At 52.8% G+C, this 17,556-nt stretch overlaps 1 protein-coding gene across 1 annotated transcript; it reads left to right on the top strand.

The window, feature by feature from the left end:
• Positions 1-314: 314 nt before the first annotated feature.
• Positions 315-9,242, top strand: LOC121172341 (pepsin F). Its single transcript, XM_041004201.1, has 9 exons — positions 315-367; positions 1,113-1,272; positions 1,989-2,106; positions 2,204-2,322; positions 3,452-3,651; positions 5,327-5,443; positions 6,782-6,926; positions 6,995-7,093; positions 9,087-9,242. Exons 1-9 carry the CDS (start codon positions 315-317, stop codon positions 9,240-9,242), a joined length of 1,167 nt encoding a protein of 388 aa, XP_040860135.1.
• Positions 9,243-17,556: the final 8,314 nt, after the last annotated feature.

Here is a 17,556-nt window from a genome sequence, read left to right on the forward strand (position 1 = left end):
CTGCCATGTCTTTATCCCCAAGACTGCCAGCGTCTCCCCACTCTTGTTAGATCCTGGGGTTGTGTGGCTTGGTTTTGTTTTTTCAGCCAAGCCCCAAGGAAGAGATTACACTAGAAATCTCTCATTTCTGAGAACTTTCTGGGCCCCCTCCTTGGGGCCTAGAGGGGTGAGCTCTTATCAGGAAGGTTTGTATTTCTTATCAAGTCTCCATAGCGGCCCTCCAAGGTGACTGTATTTAATGAGCTTCTCTTGGTGGCCACTGCATGCTCAGTTCCCACCTCTCCCTGAAGGCTTTGCTGCACCAGGAAGGAGGCATGAAGTGGCTTGGGGTCCTTGGGCTGGTGGCCCTCTCGGAGTGCTTGGTCACGTAAGTAGAGGACAAGCAGCAGCAGCTCTCCGTCTGGTTTCTTTCTAACCCTCCCTCCCCCTTTTTTTTTTCAGCCCATCTAAGGGCAGAGAAGCTAAATGTCATCTTCCTTAACTTCGATGTCATTTAAGGAGTAGTTTGCCACATGTGCTGGAGGATGGTAAAGGGAGGACTCAGATGCCCAGCGCAGACCTGCAGGCATGCACAACTCCAGGAACACCTTCCACGTCATGGGCTGTGGGAATGGTGTTCCCCAGAACTGCTCAGTGCACACCCCGGGCAGCCGTAGCTGCAGCCCCATACACTTCTTGCACGCTTGCTTAGACATGTCCTCGGTGTTCTCTCGGAGTTTCCAGGAACATGTACCTCTGTGTCACCCTCTAACTGTTCCTTTCACCTCTCCATCTCTCCAGATCTCTCTTGGACTCTTTTTCTCTGTCTTTCCCACTCCCCCACCTCCGTCCCCCTTGAGTTTGCCATTGCCTGTCTTCCTCTCTCATTGTTCTCTTCTGGTGTGGTACAGGCAACTCACAAACTCCAGGGGTTCAGATTTCCTGCTGTTAAAAGGGAGTAAGACTCTCCCCTCCACAGCACACTCTCTTCTGAGGCGGCCACAGGTTATTACTGTGGATATCCACTAGGTGGAGGGTGCCTCCTAGCACTCCTCTCTTAGGCGGCCAGCCCACTGCAGCGCTGCGTGGCCCACGGATTCATATCTGTTTTCCTTCCCAATGCTCCATTAAAGCATCCCTCTGATGAAGATCAAATCGATGCGAGAAAACCTCCGGGAACACAACATTCTCCAAGACTACCTGGAGAAGCACCCCTATGGCCCAGCCTACAAGTTACATCGCAGGCATCAGGACCCGGGAAAGGCTTTTGAGCCTCTGAGGAACTACTTGGATGTGAGTGTGATGGCCATGGGGCTCCAGAGTGCCTCCGTGTGGCACTGCAGGGCACTGGCGCTCACCAGGGGTGCCAGCCAGTCTGTTAGGGCTGGGACTCCTATAAGCCTACAGAGTGGGGAATCAGGCCCATGCCAGGAGTAGAGGCACTCCTCCCTTCGGCTGCTGGTGAAGGGACTGGGCACAGGTAGATGTGATCACAGCGCTTGGTTCCAGGGTCTTCATTGTAAACTAAGTGAACCGCTGAACCACATCGAAGGGTGAGCTCTGTCTGATGAAGTAACAGCAAAACCACCTGCAAACCGAGTGTGAGCCCCTAGATAGATTCAGCCACTCCTACCCCAAGAACCACACCTGTGAAAAGACTGAGGGGTTGGGGCACGGGGCCCTGAAGTGGTAAATGTGACAGTGATGGGTGATGATTCATCTAGAGGCCCTGGAGTTTCTTCCAGAACTTAGAGTGCAGCCAGAGAAACCGGGCAGGAGTCAGAGCCCAGTAATGAGAGCACCTGTGTAGTGCTGGGAATGCTGATCCTTGAAGGGTGGAAAGATCTTGGAGGACATCTCCAATGACTTGAGCAGGGGTGCTGAGGCACGGTGATAGGAAATGGTTTGGGAAAATATCAGGACACCCCGGGGAAGGCAGGTGCCTAGGAGCCAGGGAGAGGCTGGGGCAGCCAGGCCTTACCCTAACCACCGCCTCTCTGGCCCCACAGCTGGCCTACATCGGCATCATCAGCATTGGAACGCCCCCCCAGGAGTTCAAGGTTGTTCTTGACACGGGCTCTTCTGACTTGTGGGTACCCTCCATTTACTGCTCCAGCCCGGCCTGCGGTGAGTGTCCCCTGCCCCCATCTCTTCCCCCTGGCCTCCCATGGCCCCCTGCCTGGTCCTCAGTGCGCCTGACCAATGCTCACTCCTGTGTGTTCAGCCAAACACGACACGTTCAACCCTCTGCTGTCCTCCACCTTCCTTGTCTCGGGCCGGCCCATTAACATTGTCTATGGCTCCGGGAGCATGTCGGGATTTTTGGCTTACGACACCGTTCAGGTAACATGGAGCCCCCAGGCTGAAGCGGGCTGGCCCTGGGGGTGGCAGTGACTGCCCTATCCAGGGCCAGATGTAGGACTAGCGGCAAGCCCTTCGATGGCTGACCACGTACCTGGGGGGCAGTGCCCTCAGACAGGTCCTCCCTGGAGAGTGGGACCACCCAGCTACAGGTGCTTGGAGATGGGGTGGTCAGGATTGGCAGCTACTTTCCCCTACTCTTGAGGACAAGGCTGGCCATGCTGGGGAACAGGGGAGAGGGGTGGGAGGAATGGTCCCACTGAGCCAGGTGATGTAACTGTGTTAACGTGTCAGTCCTCGCCACAGTCCCATGTGGCAGGCACCGATACGGTCTGCTTGGATTGCCTTCCTAGCTTACCTGAGCATAAGCACACATTACGCGCGCACGCACACACACACACACACACACACACACACACACACACACACACACACTCTGCCTGCTGGAGTGCAGGGGTTATGTCCCCACCCAGGTCACCAGCATCCCAGAGCAGATTTCTTTTTTCAAGTCCCAGTGACTCCTCTGCTTGTGGTCCTGCTAGCGTGCACCCTGGATGGCAGTAGTATTTGGGTCCCTACTCCCTACATGGGAGACCCAGATGGAGTTCCAGACCCCTGTCCTCAGCCTGGCCCACCCTGGCTGCTGCGGGGAGTGAACCAACAGCTGGACGATCTCTCCTTTTCTTTTCTCTCTTCCTTTTGAATAAAATGGGAAAGAAGCAGGGCAGATTTAGGTTCATGGTTGGCCATGAATCCCGTCCGTTTCTGACACCAGCTCACTGTGCCGTCCTAAAGGAAGTAGCCCTACTCTCTGCCCACCTGTCTGTTCCCCAGCAGGCATCCTTTGGTCCTCGTTAGAGGAAGAGGCCTATTTGGGCGCAGACACGGTGAGGGAGGTGCAGGTGTGGGTGCTGACTCACAGCACTGCCCAGCAGAGCCTGCCTGCCTGAACTATTCAAAGATGAGCACATGGGGAGCCCCCTATGCTGCGGCAGCCTCTGTCCACCTCCTTGGCATTAGCATCCCTCCCACCTGCCCCCACCCCACCAATCTGCCTGGGTCCCACTTCCCAGGCCTTCTCCCAGAGGCAGCCCCACCCCCTTTCCTGCAGATCGCGGACCTGGTGGATGTAGCCCAGCCCTTTGGCCTGAGCCTGGAGGAGCCAGGCCAGTTCATGGAATATGCAGTCTTCGATGGCATCCTGGGGCTGAGCTATCCCAGCCTTAGCTCCGAGGGAATCACCCCTGTCTTCGACAACCTGTGGAACCAAGGCCTCCTCTCTCAGAACCTCTTTGCCTTCTACCTGAGCAGGTAAGTCCTGGCTGCATAAGGCCCTCCTCCATCCTGGCGCCAAGACGCTTCCAGTCGCATAAAAGCCGCAGGTTTCTATCTGACTTAGAAGTACCCTGAGTACTAGTCTGGTTCAATGAGTGTGGCCTGGGAGCCTGACCCAGTCTACTGCCTGGGGAGAGACTCCCTTGAGAATGCACGCCTCATCCGTGGCTGCAACTATGGGGTGCAGTGGGGACTGGTCAGGGCATGCAGTCCGATGTGTGGACTACTTGACTCTTTCCAGAAGGAGTCAGCTGATCCCTGGAGGCCAGTGCCCTCATGCGATGAGTGGGAAACTGAGGCTCCAAGAGGGGCTTTGCACATGACTGCCCAGTGGCAGCAGAGCCTTTAAGTTTCCTGCCCTCCACAGCAAGTGTCTAGTCCCTGGGCTTGGTTGGAGAGAAGCTTAAGTGTCCTGAAGAGTTAAGGGGCTGCCTAAGGCCCCGGTGGGGAGAAGGACCCTGTTGCCACATGTGTTTCCTCCCAATCCCAGAGGCAGTGGTTGACCCCCATAGGTCCATGGAGGAGGCAGGAGAGCTGGTGTTGAAACTGTGGACTCGGGGGAGATCTGAGTTCAAATCCTGACTCTGTGGCATGAACCTTAAGCAAGTTGTTTAAGTTCGCTAAGCCTCAGGAGCACTTGTACCCAGTCAAAGGAGATGATGTACCAGTGCCTACTGCTTGCCGGGCACTGTCCAGACGAAGCAGGGAGACAAGAGGCAGAGGAAGCAGACAAGACAGTAATGGATCCTGTGCAAGCAGCAAATCAGGGGGAAAGCCCAGACAGGGACAAGGGCAGGGAACGGCAGTGGCGAGGACAGCTTCTTGGAGCTGACTCCTGCGGGGTGGGAGAGAACCAGGTGCGAGAGATGGAGAAGTTGCAGGTACAGCGAAGATGGAGTACAGAGTGCCCACGGAGGGCTGCGTGTGGAGCCAGCCAGGGGGCCCATGTGGCTGGAACAGGGGAGGGCCAAGGGACAGGGCTCCCCTGGGGCTTGTTCCCAGTGGGGCTGGAAGTAGAGGCTGACGCAGGCAAGACCCACAATCTCAACATCAGGAATTATAGGTCTCACGAGGCTCTGATACGTGTGTGCTGGGTGTGACGGTCATCCCACATGCATGTCTGAAACAGCAAGGAGAGCGTGGCCGCCCTTCTTCAAAAGGCACTCAGACTGTCCGAGCACGGGCTCTGTGGATGCCCAGGTCCCTCTCCCAGGAAAGTCAGACCCATGTGAACCTGCATTTACACCCTCTGCCTACCCAGGCTTCCATTTTCTGGAAATGACAGCGAGGCAAGGCTGCACCCCAGACTCTGCTCAGAATGCCGGAGGGACATCCGGCCATCCATAGAGCAGGTGGTCAGAGCTCTGTTGGGAAGCTATGGCATCCAAGTTCAGGCTTCAGCTTAGCCACTCATGAGCTATGAGACTGACCCTAGGCAGCAACTCAGGCCTTCCTTGCCTCAACCTCACCATCCATGTAAGGGACCAGAGGGCAGTACCTGTTCTGGGAGGGGTGAGGGTCATGTGAGGGAGTGGCAATAAGCAAACCTTACTCACTGCCTGGTCCCCCGTTTCTGATCTTGAAAATGCTGTGCATCATTCGCCACCTGCAATAAACCCTCCCTTTTCCCATTCCCCCTTCGCCATGCCAGCAAGGATGAGAAGGGCAGCGTGCTGATGCTTGGCAGTGTGGACCCCTCCTACTACATGGGGGACCTTCACTGGGTGCCCGTATCCAAACCTCTCTACTGGCAGCTGGCCATGGACAGGTAAGCCCCCACCCCCACCTCCTCCCCTGGGAGATGCATGCACAGACACACACAGACACAGGCACATGCACGTGCGTGCAAACACAGACATGCCCCCTCGCAGAGAGGCACAGAAATGCACAACCATGTAACCGCCACAAGACATAGACATGCAGTCACGCTGGCACACACATAGACACACACAGTCACAGACACAGTTACGCCTCAACCACAGATTCTTAATTCCTCCAGACTTCTTGTCTTGGATCTTGAGCCAAGACGATGGGTCCCAGGCATGAAGAGAAGGGGAGGGAAAACCTAGGGGACACTGAGGAAATTGGGGTGTCTGGGGAGAGGTACCCAGGGGTGGGCATGGGGAGACCTCTGCCATGGCGTGGGGTAGCAGGAAGCATGTTCTGAGGCTCCTAGAAAATGCAGTGAAAAGCAGGTGGAGAGGCAACCCAGCGGGCTGGACATAGCCATGTCACTGGCCACTGGCAAGCAGGGGCACACCCCACTGGTGGGGACTGCAGTGTGAGAACCGGGGGTGGTGGGGAGAGGCCTGGGCAAGCAGGAAAGGCAGGGGAGAAGACAGAGAGCAGGGCAGGAGGCCTACTCCGTTCTCAACACCTGGAAGCAACTCAGGAAAAGGACGAGTCCCTCCCCACTGCCCCCTGCCTAGTGGCATGGTGGAGCGAGGGCTGTGGGTCTGGAGACTGAGCAGGGAGGACCAGCCCTTACGGTGTGCTACCATTCCCCCAAAGCTAGAGGTGTCTTCTGGAGGCTTCAGTGGCCCATCACAGACTTCCCCTGGAGCTGCCCAGCATGGCCTGGGTCATGGGCTTCGTAACAGAGCGAGAGCTGCTGGGGAGACGACCTCTGCCTGGGAGAACCATAGGACACCTCACATGTGCCTCTGATATGTCCCTCATTCACCAACTCAGCAACCATGCCGAGATCCATAGGATGGCAGGCAGTGGGGAAGACACAATCTGCTCCTGCAGAACTCGCCATCCAGTGGGACAGACACACAAGCAATCACACAGCACACACATCATGGGTGAATACTCCAGGAGTGACCCAGGAGGGGAGGACTTCCCCAGAAGAGTCAGTTGAGCTGTAACCTGGAGGGCAGAGAGAATTAGCCCCTCCAAGGGAGTGGGAGTGATTCTAAGAAGGCAGTTCAGCAGATGCAAAGGTCCTACAGTGAGAATGCATTTGGTACCTTCGAGAGCCCAAAGGACTTCAAAGGTGTGGTTAACACAAATGAGACAGGCTGCCTGTGCAGGACAGCTGTTCTGGACAGGTGATAGAGGACAGTAGGGTGACCCTGGTGTCTGCTTTGTGCCTGGCTCTCAGCATCTCCATGAACGGGAAGGTCATTGCTTGTGATGGCGGCTGCCAGGGCATCATGGATACGGGTACCTCTTTGCTGATTGGCCCACGGAATCCTGTCCTCAGCATCCAGCAAGCCATTGATGCTCAACACTCCTATGGCAGTGAGGTAAGAGTCATGCCGAGGATGGCTCCAGGGTTTTGGCCTGGTATACCTCACTTGCCTTTCTCTGACAGTACATCATCGACTGTGGCGCCATCAGCACCCTGCCTGACATCATCTTCACCATCGATGGCGTGGACTACCCAGTGCCAGCCAGTGCCTACATCCGCAAGGTGAGGGACCTGACTTGGGGGTGGGGGGTGGGGTGGGACCAGCCTGGGGTCCTGGACGCTAGGAAGAAAGAGGGTCCCCTGGAGGCCAAGCAGTGCCACTGCAGATGCTGCCAGGCCCACTGGGGGCCTCCCACCAGCAGGTGTTTTGGGAGACAGGGGCAGCCTTCACTCTCTGTAAGCACTGAGGGCAAGAACCTTCAGTTCAATTTGGGTGCTCTGATGGTTAAATATGGAACATCCGTTGTAGCAGTCCCAGAAACAGGCGAACAGAAAAGTGACAGGTGGGCCTGGCTGGCAACTGCCCCGTCACAATTACTAACCATGCTCTGTGAGGCTCCTCCCTCTGAGCGGTGGTGGGGACAGAGTGAACTGAGTGGCATGAACAGAGCGCCCAGGGACGACACGGGCCCAGACACAAAGTTGATGCTCAAGAACGTTAGGTCTCCATGAGTCCAAGGCAGGCTGGGCGGCTTAAAAGAAGGTGTGAGAAAGGAATACTATTCAGCCATAACTAGAAAGCCTATCATCTAGAGCAACGTGGCTAGAACTGGAGGATATTACGTTATATGAAATAACGCCAGGCACCAAAAGACAAATTCTGCTTGTTCTCGCTTAAGTTTTAAGAAAAAAAGTAGCTACAGGCATACACAGTGAGATCGCCCATCCGCTGGATTCACTCCTCAAAATGGCCATAATGGCCAGGGCTAGATGAGGCTAAGGCCAGCAGCCACAACCTTCATCTGGATTTCCCACGTGGGTGCAAGTTCCAAAGGATGCAGCCACCTTCACTGCTTTCCCAGGTGCATTAGCAGGAAACTGGTTTGGAAGTGGAGCAGCCAGATATCCAACCAGCACTCGCATGGAATGCTGGCATCTCAGCTTAATTTGCTATGCCTCAATGCCAGCCCAGTGTGCATGCTCTTCTCACCTCTATGTGAAGGCTAAATCAATGATTGCAAAAGAAAAAAAAAAAGAGTAGAGAATAGGAGAGTGGCTGCCAGAGCCTGGGGAGGGTAGGTGTGTAGGGGCGTGGGGAAAGGAGACACGATGATTTATGGTGGTCCAGGTGAATGAAGGGATATCTTCGAATTTTCTAATTCAATATTTCAAAAACAGCCTCTAGAGGGGATATTGAATGCTCTCAACAGAGAAATGATAAACTTGGGAAGTAACAGACAAGCCTGTCACCCTGATCTGATCCTTATACATGGGATGCATGTGTTGAAATGTCACCATATCCCACCAATAGGGACAATTGTGGTGGATCAGTTTTGTTTTGAACAAGATGGCTGTGAGAGAGGGGATGTGGAGAGAGATCCCCCATTTGCTGGTTCACACCTCAAATGGTCATGAAGATCAGGGAGCTTGGGTCTCCCGTGTGGGTGCCAGGCTCCAACACATGGACCATCATCTGCTGCTTACCCAAGCTGCATAGGAAGTGGGGCAACAGGGACTCGGATGTTGGCATTGCAGGCAGCTTAGCCCACTGCAACACAAAGCCCACCATGCTGGCACTGAAGTTGAACATGTTTAAATCCACAGACTCACGTAGGTGAGTGGGGGGCAGTTTGTGTTGGGGACAGATCTAGATAGGGCTTCACACAGACAGGGCCCGAGGGAGCTGTTCACAGGGGTCTGCAGGTATGGGAGCAGCCAGGAGACTAGCCCAATCCAGCCTGATGAAGCCACAGTTATGCATGCACTGGTGCCATGGACCACTGAGGACCATCACCTGGTCCAGCCTGCAGGGCTCAGGAGGCAGAGCCTGGGTCCAGGAGGGCTGCCCACAGGCCCCTGCAGGGACCTCTTGGGAGGGGAAGCCTCAACAAAGGTTAGAGGAGACATCGCAGGTGAGAGACACCAGGAACAGATGCGGTACTGAGTGGACTGGGGACAGCCCATTGGTGGCCAGGGCTGGACTGGATGTGGTGGCCAGCGAGAGCAAGGGCGAGGACAAGGGTGAGGGCTGACCTCCATGTTCTGTGGTCTCCAGTCCTCAGCACACATCTGCTACAGCAACTTCGATGAGGCATCCTCCCAGGAGTTGGATCCCACCGAGATCTGGGTGCTGGGAGACGTCTTCTTGCGCCTCTACTTCACAGTGTTCGATCGGGCCAACAACAGGATCGGCCTGGCCCCTGCGGTGTGAGCACTGGGTACAGCCAGCAGACAGCCAGACCACCCGGACACAGGCGCCAACCCACTGGGGAGGGGTCCCCTGCCTGGAGGACTACCCACAGCTCTGTGTGGCACCTCTGCAAAGATCTATCCTTGGGGGTGGGGTTGGGAGGTGGGGAGAATAAAGGATCTCATTTTCAATGGTGCTGATCCTCATGGCTGCTCTCCTGGGTTTGGGGGAAGTCAATGGAATGAAGCAGAATGTAGCCCACATGTGAGAGAAACCCACCCAAGTGGCTTGACTGATGAGGAAGACATGGTCTGGGAGACATGGTCTGAGCAGGCCTCTGACTTGGGTCAGAACCCAAGCCGCAAGAGCCATCAGTTCCCTCTCCCCTCCCCTAACACCTGGTTCTTTGCCTGGCAGCTTTCTTTGTTCAGTCTTCTGTTTACTGTGGGGACCTGGTCTCTGCCTGTCCCAGGCTTTTAAATAACTGCATCAGACAGCAAAGCCACTCAGAAAATACCAGGGCTTCTGATTGGCCTATCTGAGGTCATGGACCAACCTTGGATCAACAGTCATTGCTGAAGAGGACTGGGTCCTGTGATTGGTCCTACCTGGTCAGGTAGACACGCCCACTCTGACCTGGAGGTGATTGGCAGTCTCCTGCAGAAGCACAGGGCTGGGGAATGAGGAGACGTGCCCAAATGTGGCAGAGGAGGTCTTTGTGTCAGATGGAGGAATTAGTGATGACTCCACATACGTCTGCCACTGCTTTATTTAGAAGCATGGCACGGAGGGTTCCAAGTGGAGTCTACTCTACTTCTCTTCCAAGGACCTTCCATGGTGGCCTTCTGTTCCAGATGACTCTGAACAAGGCCCTTCAACCTGGGAAGGTCCCCGCATTACAGCGCAGGGCAAGGACTCTGGCCACCAACTCTGCCACTTGGACCAGCAACGTCCTTCCCCGTCCTGCTCCCCCTGTGCTGGGCCCTTAAGGATGCTACCCACAGGCCCCCCAGTGTGGCCCTCCCTTAGTCCTGGGAAGGGACCGTCCTGTATTAAGAAGGACCAGGGTGGACCAAGCCTCAACCTTCTGGAGTATTGCCTCCTGAGCTGCCTCCTGGGTACAGTTGTCATGCCATTTGGTTTGAGCTGCCACAATTGAAGTTTGGTGTAGGACAAACACTGCCCTCCCTGCTGGGGACGCTGGGCAGATTAGGATGGGGCAGCAGTGGTCAGTGGACAGGAAAATGGAGAGGCTAGAGGGAAGAAGGAATGAAAACAAGCGGAGTGGAAAAACAGGCTGTCTCAATGTGTAGGCGTGAGATTCAGCAAACACATCCTGATTCCTTCCTTCATCCTCAGTTCATTTACTACTTGCCAGCTCTGTGGGTAGAGCACTGGACTGGAGCCTCACCACGGCATCATCGAGACAGAGAGACAATCCATTAAACCTCCCATAAGAGCCTGTGGGGGCAAACATGAGAGGAGCCGGGGCTCTGTCTTCGGGGGTCAGGGACAGCTGTCCAGCAGGGGTGATGTTGAGTGTGACCATGAACAACAGGCAGAATGTTCCAGCCATCAAATCATCAAAGGACAACTTGTGGGTTTCATGGGGCCGGTGGGCTAGACAGGACCTGACCCTGGCCCCTGTCCGGCCTCCAGCCTGTGTCAGGACTGTCCTGCGGACAGGAGTCCCATGAAGGTTCTGGGACTCATCTGTCCTTGGACCCCATCTTCATGTTCCATGTGCCTTTACATTAGGATCTCATCTCCACGAGTTCATCTAACTTGGGGGCTAGGTATGGCTGCCTCCTGGGGATCCCCCAGGACCAGTGGTTCCTCTCATCTCATCTCCCCCTACCCTGTGCAACACGAAAACACACTCAGACCCTGTAGCCCCCATCTGGGAATGGAATTAGGATTAGGTTTAAACTAAGGCAGTGGTGAGAAGTACCCACAGACACGAATGAACAAGGTTAGGATCCTGTCTCTTCTGGATGGAAAAGTACAGAGCATTCCAATGTCTGTGAAAGACTGTGGGTCTGAGCACAGCCCATCGCACAACCACCTCAGTCACGTCTTAGATGGAATATGGCACTGAATACAGGCTGTCCTTGGGCCTGCCGAATGCATAGGAGCTGAGGTGGCACAGTGCCCAGGCACATGGGCCCCAGGGTCTTTCCCGTCTGACACAGTCAGCCATGGGAGCTTGAATATGTTTAGCTCTGGAATTCTGTCAGCACCTGATAAGAACATGTCTCCCAGGCAGGGGGAAGGTAAGCACAGGAATGGGGGCAGATGCTGATGTGTGCTGGGCTTCTCTCTGGGCGTGGAAAATGCTGAGAAACCACATGACTGTGATGCCTGAGACAGTCTGTGTATGCCATAGATCTCTGCAATATCAACAGCTAAACATATTGTATGCTGATGAAAAATGTTAAACAAGCTGTACCATTTACATTTTTTTATCCCCCCTCTCTCCCTCCAAAAAAGACCGTTGCGCTGGAGGCCGGAGATCCCCATAGGACCATCATGCAGTAGATGGCTAAGGAAGCACTGACACCTAGTGGCCACAGTAGATATCACTCCCACGCCACTCCATGGTCTTAAACTGTTCAGCCGTACAACGCCTCTGTGACATTATAAACCCTTCTACCCACAGACCTACTAATCCTACTTTGACAAGTAGAATCCTAAATAAATATCGTCTCGCTATCAGTATCCTCCCAGCCACCATGGAATTGACTTATACTAGCACACCAGTGGAAATCAGAAGCCATTCTCAATTCTAAGACAGTTACCCAAAGATTGGTCCCAATCTCCTATTCCAAATCAAGCTGACAAAGACAACGTTTTGGGGTGAAGGAAGCAGAATATTTACTCTGTCGACAGATTCAAGTTTAGCAGAGCCCTGCTCTGTGGTATAAGAACGTCTGGAGTTTCTAAAGGGGCCATGTGGAAGGGGTTCTTGCCTGATGAAGTCATGAAGCTGCAGGTCTTGGGGGGGTCAGACGAGGTTCAGGTGTTCCTGCTCTGTTGTCTGCAAAGGCTGTTGAGACAAGGAACGAGACCCAGTGTGTCTTAGGGCCTGGGTGCCGGAGTCCAGCTCCAGCCGAGTTCGGAGCTCGGGAAGGGTGCGTGGAGTCGGCGATAAAGAAAGACACAGACACAGGCATTTGGTGCGTTCTCACAACAGCTCCGGAAAAAACTGTCCTTTTTATTTACTTAAAAACCCTTCTCAAGCTTCTGTACAAGCAACTATTCTATTTTTTTTTCTTTTCAAAATTAAGGGGGCATGTACAGACATTTGATCATTCCGTCTGCACTCCAAGGCTAAGCAGGTGCTCCTAAAGATAATTTTGCAAAATACTGTATTCATATTCTTCAAAGCAAGCTATTGTTTATTCTTCAACAGTAGCCATGGAGCAACAGCCAGGACTCCAAGGCCAAGGCACATGTGATTATCTGCTAATTGGTAGTACTTTCCCACCACATTTTTACTTCTACAATTTACCCATCATTTAATGGGAAAATAGGTTATAAAGGAAAAAACCTAAAATCTAAAATAGAAACTTCAAATGTTAAATCTCCCTACAACTATAGACCCCTACAACCCCATAAACAATAAGACAATAATCAAAAGCATTTTTCTTTAATAAAAGCATCCTTAATTCCTCTAGCTAAAAATTATAAAAGCAGCTAAAACAATTACATTTTCTATGTTCCAAAAAAATTGCAAAGACAGGCTAGCCTTTGAGATAACAATAACTATATTTATTGCCATAGCAGTTTCAGTTCTCACTCCCATCACTTGTATTAATATTTAGGATGTTTTCAAGCCCCTTCCCAGAAGGTGTGCTATATGTCTGGGCCCGATTTCAGGGCAATAGGTAGGTACACAATAAGGTGTCCAGAAATGGCATGGGTTTAATTGTGCTCCTGTGTGTAAATTGTCAAAGGCCCACTCACCAAGATATTATCAGTGACACTAACTCTCAAGCTCACGTTGGTGATAAAAGCCATCCTACAGGGGCCTCAATAGATTACAGAATTCTTAGTGGGGTGCTTGAGTGTCCATGCAGCCAGGGGGTAAAACAGCGTCAGGGTGGTCAGAGAGAAATCCTGCCAAACAGCTGGAAGCTCCCCCGGGCCCTGCCAAACAGGGGAGCTGTTCTCTTCAAACCTTCGTGCCATCCACACCTACCGCACGGACCCCAGCACCTGGGTGTGTGGGAAGCATTACCCAGATGCTCTGTTGGCAAGATGACCAAGCAGGCTTCAGCCAGCTTGGGGGCCGTGCGCAGGGGCCAGTTGTTTCTCCCCTGGGCCTAGTGTTTCCCTAAATAAACCCCCTTGAGACAACACCAGCTGCTGGCGTGCCACCGGGTAGAGAAGCAAATGTCCTCTTGAATCCAGTGATCAGAGTCTTATGGGACTGGCTGTAGCACTCTGTTAGTTCGCTGAGTCATGCCAAGGGAGTGTGCTGAGGAGAGCAGGGTCTGACTGCACCTGGCACTGACATACAAGGCATTGTCTGGGGGCTCAGGTGCAACAGCAGGAACATTAGCAACAAGAAGGAATCTGCTCCTGTCTTTTAAATTTTGTCTTACTTTTGACTGGCACATGACTGTACATTTTATGGAGTATAATATTTTCATATATGCATAGATTGCATATTAATCAAATCAGGGCGATAAACATATCCATTCTCTTGAATATTCATAATTTTTTGTGATGAGAACTTGAACTAATTTTTTGCTTCTATATATGTACACACGGCACGGCCATCATCTCCTAAAATGTTAAGTATGGACTATGTATAAGGAAAAATGCAATCCAAACTGGCATAACAGGGACTCTCCCTCCAGGTTTCTATGCCAATGTCCTCTCTGCTATCTAAAATGTCAACAGGGGTGAGTATGTGACCTAGCAGCTAAGACGTTGCTTGGGATGCCAGCAGTCCATCTTGAAGAGCTTCATGCTAATGTGCACCCTGAGGGCCAGTGGGTGACAGCCCCGGCACTTGGGTGCCTCTGCCACCCATGTAGGAGTCAGACGGAGTGCCTGGCTCGTGGTTTTACAGGGGTCCAGCCCCAGCTGTTGTAGGCTTTTGGGGAGTGAACCACTAGATGGCTGATGTCTCTTAACAATAAGTGAATAAAAACTGAAGTGCCAACACTCACTGACCCAGTGGAAGGAATCCGAATGGGGCAGAGGACAAGGAGAGCCTCCTGCTAAGTCTTTCTTGGCTTTGGGTTCCACCACACCCAAATACCACACCACTGTGTCACCCCAGCACTGAGCAGATGCTGCCTCACCACCTGCTGAGGACCAGGAGCCATGGTCAGGGCAGAGTCTCCCCTCTCACTCAAGAACCCGTCCTCACCTGGCACAGAGCCCACGAAAATCAGTAGGTAAAAGGGATGAGCAGCAGGACAATCTGGGTTCAAATCCTGCTCCCATGTACATGACCTTCAGTGACATCCATGGGGCATCAGGGTCCTCATATATAATACAAGACAGTAATAATCCATGCCTGATCTGTTGGGTCCTTGGCAGAATGTACAGATCCATACAATGGACAACAAAAACACGCCTGCGTTTTCTCTCCTGGCTTCTGTTGTGGAAAGAACAACATAGGACCTAGCTCATCGTCGGAGCTCTCACAGCACTGAGAACTGACATCACTCATAGACCCCCTTTAAAAATGATTGAGTTACAGAGAAAGAGACACAGGGAGAGTGGGGAAATCTCCAAGGTGGCTACAAAGACCAGAGCTGGACAACGCCGAGGCCAGAAGCCAGGGGCTTCTTCTGGATCTCTCACCTGAAAGGCAAGGACCCAAACATTCGGGCTATTGTTTTTCCAGGTGCATTAGCAGGGCGCTTAGTTGGAAATGGAGCAGTCAGGAAAGGAACTGGCACCCCTAAAGGATGCGGCGTCACAGGTGGCAAGTACCCACCACACCACAACACCAGCCCCAAAACATCTCCCCCTCTTTTTTTTATAAATGTCAGTAATTTTATTTTTGTGTGTCCCCTTCATTTTTTTGTTGTTGTTAAAAAAGTCATTCAAAGAAAGCTTGAGAATACTTTTTGCTGACTTGAAAATTGCAAGATCAGACAAACATACTTCACCCAGGTAAGTTACTCTTGGCATTTTACTGTGAGAGCTCCTGATTACTATCATTGTTCAAGTTGAATGACTTAAGTCACTTGTAAACGTCATGGCCCTTTACATGTTCAAAGGGTATCTTCCTCTCGCTCTGCACCTCACCCAATGGCTATTGCCTTCGGGAGGTCCTAGGACCCTGGGAAGTGCAGCTCAGGGGAGCCACCGAGGAAGAGAGGAGGGCTGGGGGTGCCTTCTCAGAATCCCTCAAGGGAGTTCAAAGCCCCTTGCTTACGCTCCTGTTCCTGGAAATTTACTTAATGACTCCATCCTCACTTCAGCCTTCACTTGCCATTCCCAGGTCCTATTCATTTCCCTCTTTGTATTCAGTTAACCCTGGTCCTGCCCAGTATTCAATCCTGCACTGTCTCCCTCCAACCCTTCCCTAGTATTTTACCTGAAACTGGTGTCAGGAGCTTCGCTGAGGGTCCACCAGTCTGGTGTTGCGAGATTGAATTGAGGCTCCTGGCCATTCCAGCCCTTCCTGGAACCTGACCAGCAGCACACTCCTGCCATTCCAGCCCTTCCTGGAACTTGACCAGCAGCACACTCCTGCCCCCAGCTTCCTCCTGACGTATGCTTTGGAGTTTGGACCACAGTCCCCAGCCCCCTCGCTCAAGGGTAAATGGACTTGGGATCTAGGATCTTTTCCTTCAACTACTTCATTGTGGCAAAATACATAACATGAAATTCATCACCTCCATCATCTGCAAAAGTAGAACACATTCCTAAGTTTCTGGTGCTTTTCTAACATTCTGCAACTATCACCACCACACACCTCCAGCTAGAACTCTGTGCCCATTAAACATCAGCTCCCACTCCTCTCTTCCCCAGTCCCTGGCCACCCCCTTTCTTCTTGGTGTCTCTATGAATTGTCTGATTACTGCAGGCATTTCCAGAAGGGCTTCTCTGGATCTCATCTAGGTGATCATCAGAAAGAGGAGTCTCTATGCCACAGGATTGGTGCAGTGGCACCTAATCCAGATAGCCCCCTTGCCTCCACCCACGTTAGCCACCATCATGCCAATTGTCCTTGGCATGCACCTTGCAATGGCGGATGGTCATCCAATGTCATCCCAGTGTCCCTGACGTGGAGCATGTTTCGAGGGTACTGCTTAAGTGTTTTTTGATTGTTCCAAGATTGAGGAAATCCTTCCAAGGTCCATTGGTTGACCTAGTCCTCCTTAAGTTCTCCACTCACCCAGGTACTTGCTGTCAAAGCTTGACTGGGAGAGCTGTCCAATTTGTTCTGCCCTTCACTGTACTAGACGTCCTCTGCAGGCCTCACTGAACTGTTTCTTGTGTCCCCCCTATGCAGCTGGGCATGCTGTCCACTGCTCAGGCTTCAGTAACCAGTTTTGACATGTGCGCTCCACTGTCAGACCGCACATCCTGTGATTTTCCCCATGGTTCAAGTTCTGAGTCTAGTGATCTAGTTGGTGGGGAGTGGTCCCCAAAGAAACCTCACCAGAGGTAACCCCAAACCTGACTCCTGTGTGTGCCAGCCAGTGCGGGATCTGGCTCAGTCCATTATCCACATCAAACTATATACACACTGGTGGTTGCAATTGTTGGGTCAGTTCTGTCTCTAGCCTTATCTCATATGCAAACCAACGGATACATCCCTGTCCACCACACATGCAGGCCTTATGCACACCAGCAGGAACTGCAGCCTAGTCAGAGTGGACCCCAGTAACCCCCATCAGGCCTGCCCCGAGCCCTGGTTCCTGCACATGCTGGTTTGAGCAGCAGACTGGTCCAGTCTGTCATGCATCCCATTTGGCTCTCATACACATCAATGGGTGTTGCAGCCTAGCCCAGCCTGACCAACCCCACTATCCAGCCCACACCTTTGCCGGCAGGTGCCACTGCCTGTCCAGCCAGAGTTGTCCCTAGCTCTGGTTCCCATGCTCACCAGTGGGAGCTGTAGCCTGCCAGAGAAGTGTCCACAGTTTCTGTAGTAGGCCCACTCTCAGCCCCAGATTTTGCACTTTCCAGGTGGAAAAAGCCAAAGCAGCCTGCACTTATTCTGACTCCTAAATGTACCAGTGGATATGGATGCTTAGATCAGCCTGGCCCTCCCTCTAGCCCAGTTTACACGCAGACCAATGGGTTGTGTAGCTCTGCCCAACCTGATCTGCTCCAGTTCCAGCTTGCCAGCTGGAGC

Source organism: Ochotona curzoniae, unplaced genomic scaffold (genome assembly GCF_017591425.1).
Source record: "Ochotona curzoniae isolate NIBS_2020 unplaced genomic scaffold, NIBS_Ocur_1.0 scaffold_3171, whole genome shotgun sequence".
In the NCBI taxonomy this organism is placed as follows: Eukaryota; Metazoa; Chordata; class Mammalia; order Lagomorpha; family Ochotonidae; genus Ochotona; species Ochotona curzoniae.